Here is an 8,390-nt window from a genome sequence, read left to right as displayed (position 1 = left end):
TTAAAAATTATCATTTTTTTTACTTTTCATTCTCATTTTCATGTTGTCGGAACATTAAAAAATTGCTTTGCTCATTGTTTTCCGACGCTTAGACTTGCACAGTGAGGGATGTCTCTTGTCATTTTCTTGGCTTGATATCTATATTAAGGTGGGTGGTGAACTGTGAGATTCGAATTATGAGCATATTGTACAAACAATTGGCTAGTAAGTTTGGGATATTTGCAGGAAATTGTAGGACAAGATTAAATCGAGTTTATAGACTATGTCTGAGAGCAGATTTGGTTGAGACTTGACCAGGAAATCAGGAATCGTCAGACATCAGACATCTCACTCTTACTTTCTCCAAGGCTATGACAGATTAGCAATTTTTAAACTCGAGACTCAAACTTATGACCCATAATTCAGTACAACACTAAAAAAGACACAAAACCACTCCGGCAACTAGTCACACCTACTCTCTAAACTTTAAAAGCACTAAAAATAATCCAAAATTAAATTGCGCTTTTTCATTTCATTTCCAGACACTTTTTCGACTACAGAAAAATATATCCACCTTCATTCCAACTTTTCCATCCTCGCCTTCTTCATCTCCTTGTCTCTTCTTCATGCGATTGTGTCATTTCATATTTCTTTCCTTTCCTATTTTTGTCGCTTGCTTTCTTGTTTGCTTGGCTTGCCCGCCTTTTCTCTGACCGTGAAGAAAGACAACTTTGTTTTCTGAACAAGTAAAAGAAGCGAGGGAAGTGAAGGGAAAAAAGAGATTTTTTTTTTTTATTTAGCTCCTTTTGTTCTTCTTCCTTATCGCCAACACGCGAATTTAGGATTATTTAAATTGCTTTATCGCAATTTCGTTTTATAAAAAAAGGAGCAGTTTCTATGAATTTAATACAGCAATGGAATGAATTCATTTTTTCCTATGTGAGACGGCCTGCTTATTATTGTTCATTCCGTTTTCATTATGTCAAATCAGATTAGCAAATGATATGGCATGAAGATTTAAATGGAATGATAATAAAAATTTGTGAAATTCAGCATTTTTTCGGGGGAAATGGACAGGTTTGAATTTCCTTATTTCTGCTGCTGTATGCAAAGTCCGCATTATTGGCGGAAAATCCTCAATGCTGTTTATTTTATTGATAAGGGAATGAGGAAGGAAAAGGTATAAGGAATAAGCGAATGCTTGCAGAAAATTCGGTAATTTTTGAACGTTTTCTAATATTTTCAAGAAAATATCAAGACATATTCTGCCACATAGCATGATAATACATGAATATTGAATAACAGTTGTGCATGAAATAAATTGTGTCACACAAACTTACATCAAACCTCATCGTCACAAATATAAATATTCCATCAGTAAAATTCCACAACAAATAAATAATCAAAATTCACCAAAAAATCAGCAATAAGGTAAGTAAATAGCCAATAAATCAATCAATATATTTACACATATTCATAACTCTTCCACAAAACTCGAAAACTCCCCACTGAAAACTTCCAACAACATCAAAAAATTCTGGCAATTTATTTTTCGTGAGCTTGTCAAAAATCGTTTTGGGGATCGAATTTGTATCCACAACAAACTCACGCGTGTATTCTTATGACACAAATAAGAATAAGAATTGAAAGTTGACAAAACTGTAACAACACGTGATATTTTTCCTTAAGAACCCTCAGAATATCTTTAAATTGAGATTTGTACAAGCGTATCCACATATACCGTTATGAATATCACATGTCAATAATGTGCATTGCGTGGGTTTTATGTAAATGAATTCGTACGTGAATGGGAATTAACAATGATCAAATTTAAAACATATTCTTGTTTGTTTACCTTCTAATTTGGGAATTATTGTGGAATAGAATGAGAATCGTGGTTGAATTTAATTTTTGGGAAGGAGATTTTCGGGGATGAAATTTCATAACAATTGTGTTATCAATTTCAACGCGTCTCGCTTGATATGAAAGGGGAAAAAATATTCAATTTTATTGGATTCATTCATGACAACATAAGCTTTTTGAATTTTTATTAAAGGTTGTGAATATTTCTCTTTTTTATTCTATTGTTAAGTAGTGGCATAATTTCCCTAAAATTACGGCTTAACGATTTCCTGAATTTTAAATATTATTCTAGTACATTCATGTCGGTCTTGTCAATGCGCTCTGATTCCTCGTACTCTTTGCGTTCAAAACTTATTTTAGTTCTTTCTATTGACAAGTACGAGAGCAATTAGACGCGTTTATTCCGAAACGATTTGTATGTCACAATTTTTTGAATTAATTAAATGAATTATATTAATATTAAGTAACATTATACTCCTCAGGAATATAATCTCATCCTTATAGGAATTATAATCACCCACTAGCCCTGAAATATATCAAATGAATTGATAATAAATAATAAATTAAATGAACTAAAACAGAAGGCATTGTGAGTGATTTTATTGATTTATATCTTTTCATCCGGAAGTAGAGACCATTTGTTGAGGTCTAGCGTCGAAAGTCAACAAAATTATATTCAAATCCACGATAATTAAGAATTTCCACATCGTCGAAAAACCAGTTCCAGATTCGAGTCGCAAAATAAACAAAGATTTTTTGTAAAAACCTAAAATTTTTTGATTAAATAAAAATTTATTGATTTATCTAGAAAAATTAAGCTTATTAATTTTTCTGTAGTATGTCGGCGATCATAAAATTAAATGATGATGGAATGCCTGTAATTCCATACAAATGTCTCATGAAAAACTGTCCTAATCCTGAAAATCCAGAAGTTGGAATTAAATGTAGTTTTTGTGAACGCATAGTTCATTTGAATTGTTCCAGTAAGGCAGGAGAAATGGATATCGATGAATGGTATTGCGTCAATGATTGTCTTAAGAGGGCAAAAGAAACGAGAAAAACAAAAGACGAAATTTCATCATTAAGGAAACAGTTGGAGGCGAATCGATTGCTTTTGCAAGGCATAACAGAACGTTTTGCAGCTAAAGAGCGTGAGGATAATGCCCGACAGGCTGAACTGTCGAAGTGCATTGATAAAATTAAGCATTTAGAGGAAGAGAATCGTCGATTAAGTCAATTTCATAATAGTGCGACAAAGGTAAAAATTTTAGCCTCGACATCTACACATAATGTCGGTCTGGAAGAAGATGCTGACGATAAATTTACTGAAAAGGATGCCCTGGAAGTATTTACGATTAATGAAGGTGATGAGGAATTTAAACGGCGTTTAACAGAAATATTTAAGCAGCCGACTCTGTCAAAAAGCGACAGCAATATGTCCTTGAGTCGTCATAAATCGAAACAAGATATCGATGCCATGAGTGAGACTGAAAAATTGGCTTATTATCAGCGTCTTCATGTTCAAAGACTCGAAGCTCCCAAATTAATGAGATATTCAGGTGACCCAGCTGAATGGCTTACATTCAAAGCAAGTTACGAACGAATGAAAGAACGAGGCGAGTATGACAATGAGACGATGGTGGATAAGTTACGAGACTCGTTATATGGCGAAGCTGAACGGTATGTCAAGCCAAGACTTAATCAACCTTTCGCAAATGCTGATCAAATTATGGAAAATCTTCAAAAAAGATTCTTTCAACCGAAGGAAGCTGTCGCCAAGGCATGGGAAAGACTTGAAAACTGGACGCATATTCCAGACAAAAATCGAAAGTCTTTAGAAAATTTTCTCGTTGAAATCGACAGTTATATATTTCTGTGTAAGGATCTAAATTTCCAGCCGGAATTGCAAATTGCTATAAATTCAAGAATCACGAACAAATTGCCTTATGCGATCGAATCTAAGTGGCATTCTCACATTCATGACAAAGATTTACGTGGAAATATAGTAGAATTTTCTGATTTCATGTGGTCGTTCGTACCGAACCTTCCAAGCCGGGAAGTTTCAACATCGTCTAATGGAAATCAGTCGAAGGCAAAAGCAGCAATCAATGTTGTTCATCATGAAGGATCAGATAAATCCAAATTATTTGCGCAAAAGAAAGCAAAGAAGGATAAACAGGATTGCTGGTACTGTGGTAGAGACAAGAAACATCAGCTTTATAGATGTGAAGAATTTAGAAAGCTGTCATACGAGGAGAAGCTAAATTTCTCGCAAGTAATAAGATATGCTCAAAATGTCTTGCATCGAATCAACATAATTGTACGTCTTGTCCAAGATCCAGTAGGATTCCAAAATGTTACAGAAGAAATTGTACTGATCCTGCTTCACACACAACAACAATGCATCCGCCATCGTGCGATGGAGCTAAACAGCCTTCAGAACCGTCAAGCAGTAGTGCAACTGCTAATCTTGCATACAAATCGAACTCAACTTACTTTAAAGTTGTTCCCATCTTCGTGATAGATGGATATGGTAATAAGATTGAGACGACGTTGCTGATGGATAGAGCAGCAAGTGCCTCATTAGTCAACAAAGAATTGTTTGACAAGCTTCACATTCCTGGTACGCCACATAAACTCGAGTTAACATGGCTGGAACCGGAAACAGAACGTTTAGAGTCAAACGCATTTCTTCATGACTTAATAATTGCCCCAGTAAGTGATCCTGATAAACGCATTAGTTTACATGGAATGATTGCACTGCCAAAGCTTTCATTGCCAATTCAGGAACAGGATCCAGATGCAATAAAAGCGGAATATCCATATCTTAGGAATGCTTTAATTCCAAAGATTACAGAGCAAAGGCCGCAAATATTATTAGGGCTTCCTCACGCCAAATGGATGATCTCGCATGAGACCATAGTTGATTTTACGCAAGAATCTGCGCCCATAGCAGAGCGTACGCCATTAGGTTGGACTATTTGTGGCGGATTGGTAGCCTCTAATTCAATTTTTCATTGTTGTACGTCTGATACGCCATGCATTCACAAGCTTGAAACTGATCAAGAAAAGGAATCACTGCAGGAACTCCATGATCTAGTTAAATACTTTAATAGTTTTGAATCATTGGGCGCTGTAGACGCAAACAAGGAATATTTAAGTATTGAGGACATCCGAGCGAAAGATGTCATGACAAAAACAATGAGAAGACAAGGATCCAGATATGAGATCGGGTTGTATTGGAAGGATGATAAATGTTCATTGCCAAATAACTATAGCACAGCGTTAAAACGTTTGTGCGCAACTGAAGCACGTTTAAAGCATTTAGGAATGACGCAATGGGCCAACGATCATCAAAACTCTTTGAAGGAACAAGGTTTCGTGAGAGAAGCAACTCAAGAGGATCTTAATCCGGAGGTCCCTCATAGTCGTATAAATTATGTAGTTGGATTTGTTACATTCAACAACAATAAGCAGCCACCAAAGCCTCGGTGGGTGGTAGATACAGCGTGTAAACACGAAGGTGTTTCACTTAATTCAAGACTGCTCAAAGGCCCTGACAATTTAGTTCCACTTACGCAAGCTTTGTTCCATTTTCGAGAAAGGAGAATAGCAATAGTAAGTGACGTTACGAAGATGTATCATCAAATCAAAATAAAACCCGAAGATCAGCAAGTACAGAGATTTCTGTGGCGAAATTGTGGACCTACTTGTTCTCCGTCACAAGCAAATGCTGTTAGAATTCACCATTGCCAAAAAAGCGCTCAAAAGTATCCATTGGCTAGCAGAATCGGACTTTCATCTATGTATATGGATGATGCATTTAATTCGGAAGATACAGAACAAGAAGCGTTAAAAGCAGCAAAGGAAACAATTGAAATGTTTGGAGAAATTAGCTGGAACATGGTAGATTTTAGATCGAACAGCGAGGAAGTACTTAAACAATTGCCACAAGAGTCAATAGATCGAGATTTATTGCTGGATCTAGGATCAGATGAAGATGTCACATCAAGAAAAGTTCTTGGTCTTTTTTGGGATCCAAGAAAGGATATTTTTACATTCCAAATGACTAATAATTTGGAATTATTAAGTTTATCATTAGAACATGATTATCGTCCAACAAAACGCGAAGTGCTTAGCTTCGTAATGAAGATATTCGACTGCTTGGGTCTAATATCACATTTCCATATCAGGGGACGAATGATCTTGCAAGCAATTTGGAGACGAGGAATTGGATGGGAGCAGCATATCCCTGATGACATTTTTGATTCATGGATAAAATGGCTGAAAAAATTTGACGAAATAATCAAATTAGAGATTCCCAGACATTATGGATATAGCAGTACTGAATCCATTAATATCTCATTGCACGTTTTCGTCGATGCTTCACCAGAAGCTTATGCTGCAGTAGCATATCTGCGATTTAAGACAAATGGTCACGTACAAGTTGCTCTTGTAATGGCAAAATGTCGAGTAGCTCCAGTCAAGTATGCATCTGTTCCGAAACTAGAACTAATGGCAGCTGTAATTGGTGCTAGGATTTCTATCGTCGTTAAATCGCAGCATAAAAGAATCAAGATACCGTCAACTACGTTTTGGTCGGATTCAATAACTGTCCTACGATGGCTCTACTCTCCTAGTTTGAAACTACAGCAATTTGTGGCACCAAGAGTCTCGGAGATACAGGAAACTACAAATATAAACGATTGGCGCTATATAGCCAGTAATGATAATGTCGCAGACGATGGAACAAAGTGGAATGACATCGACTTTTCAACAGCAAATCATCGCTGGATTAAAGGTCCACAATTCCTGTATGAAGACGAGCAGTCATGGCCGCCAAAATTCCCATCAAACATTAATTTAGAGCAGCAAAATATTCTGTTCGCATCAAGAGCAGAAAATTCACCAAATGATCTTAATAGTGACTATTATGCTGGGATATTTAGTACTGTAAAGCCAGAAATTCGTTCAAGATACGATGTGTATCAAAAAATTATTGCACGGGTTTGCAGGTTCAAAAACAACATGATAAAAGCATTAAGAGGTGATAAGTTGAAAAAAGATCCAGTTTTAGACGTAAAAGAGCTTGACGATGGTGAAAAGCTTTTATTTTCATGCATCCAGAGAGCTTTATTTATGAAGGAAATAAAATGTCTGTCAAGAGGGATTCCAGTAGCTCAATCAAGTAAATTGTATTCTTTGTGTCCATTTTTAGACGAAAAGAAATTGATTCGAGCAAAAACCAGAATGTATGATGATCCCTTAATCCCATATGATATGAAATGTCCTATAATATTGCCTAGTAAGCATGAAACTGTCCATTCCCTATTAGAATATTTACATTACAAAAACAAGCATATTGGAATTGAAGGAACGATTGCAGAATCCAGATCCAGAGCATGGATAATTAATGCACGAATGGCTATGAAAAGAGTAAAGCATAAATGTTTGTACTGCATAGAGAAAAGAGCTATGCATCAAATTCCACCAACAGCACCTTTACCTAATTATCGTCTTGCAAGTAAGAGCAAACCGTTTGAGCATACTGGAGTAGATTGTGCAGGTCCAATAACAATCTATGCAGGCAATTCATATGTCAAAAAAGATGTTCATATCGTATTGTTTACGTGTATGATTACTAGAGCAATATACTTAAGGAAATTAGACTCATTAACTGCTGATGAAATGCTTCTAGCTATTCAGGATGTGTGGACAAGAAGAGGACCGATCAGACACTTATATAGTGATAACGGACGTAACTTCTTGGGAGCATCAAATATCATTAAAGCAGAGCATCATCAACAACTTGCGAGTGACAAGAAAATTTCGTGGCATTTTAATCCACCATTAACTCCTCATTGGGGTGGTGTCTGGGAACGTTTAATCAGGGATGTAAAGCGAGCGATTTATTTTGAAATGAATAAAAAAGTGATCAAAGAGAAGTTGTTCGACTGTGTCCTGCTGCAAGTTGAGGACATTATGAATTCAAGACCTTTGACACACTTGCCAGTATCTCCTGATGATTTATGTCCAATTACACCAAATCTGCTAATCAAACAACATCCAGGATATTCATTTATCGGCGATAATACAGCTACAAGCAGTGATGACTTACATCACATGACAGTGCGAGCTAAAAAGATAGCTGAAAAATTTACTCAACGATGGATTAAGGAATACTTGCCAATAATTACAAAATCGGATGCGAGACGTCACAATAAACAAGGCCTGGATGTTGGTGATTATGTTATTTATACGGATCCGACGATCAAGCCTGCAAACTGGAAAAAGGCCTAATAATTAATGTTTACAAAGGCCGAGATAATTTGGCACGTATAGCCGATGTGAAACTATTAAATGGTGAGTTGTTAGAAAAACGTTCAGTTGTCCGTCTGGCAAAACTGGAAATTGATGCGAAAAGCTATGAAAGCTGTGACAAAACGGCAATTTTGCAATCAAATTTGAAAAAAGTCCGTTAAAACCGTTAAAAACGCTCAGCCAGCAAAATTTGAATGCGAGTAACTTCTCAGATTATATACAAGCGC

General features: G+C 36.2%; 1 protein-coding gene across 1 annotated transcript; it reads left to right on the top strand.

Moving 5' to 3' along the window:
• Positions 1-2,839: 2,839 nt before the first annotated feature.
• Positions 2,840-8,142, top strand: LOC139091160 (uncharacterized). The gene is made up of 2 exons (XM_070641102.1): positions 2,840-4,029; positions 4,188-8,142. Exons 1-2 carry the CDS (start codon positions 2,840-2,842, stop codon positions 8,140-8,142), a joined length of 5,145 nt encoding a protein of 1,714 aa, XP_070497203.1.
• The last annotated feature ends 248 nt before the right edge of the window (positions 8,143-8,390 follow it).

This window comes from Chironomus tepperi, unplaced genomic scaffold, assembly GCF_022539635.2.
Source record: "Chironomus tepperi strain 1889 unplaced genomic scaffold, CSIRO-AGI_Ctep_v1 contig_234, whole genome shotgun sequence".
In the NCBI taxonomy this organism is placed as follows: domain Eukaryota; kingdom Metazoa; phylum Arthropoda; class Insecta; order Diptera; family Chironomidae; genus Chironomus; species Chironomus tepperi.
Note: the sequence above shows the minus strand (reverse complement) of the source record. Positions and strands in the feature narration are given on the sequence as shown.

Bases quoted from the DNA above. Each gene is read 5' to 3' on its own strand.
- LOC139091160 (XM_070641102.1), top strand. From the start codon at position 2,840: ATGGATATCGATGAATGGTATTGCGTCAATGATTGTCTTAAGAGGGCA. The intron at 4,030-4,187 runs GTACTGTGGTAG...AAGATCCAGTAG, and splicing joins AAGGATAAACAGGATTGCTG to GATTCCAAAATGTTACAGAA.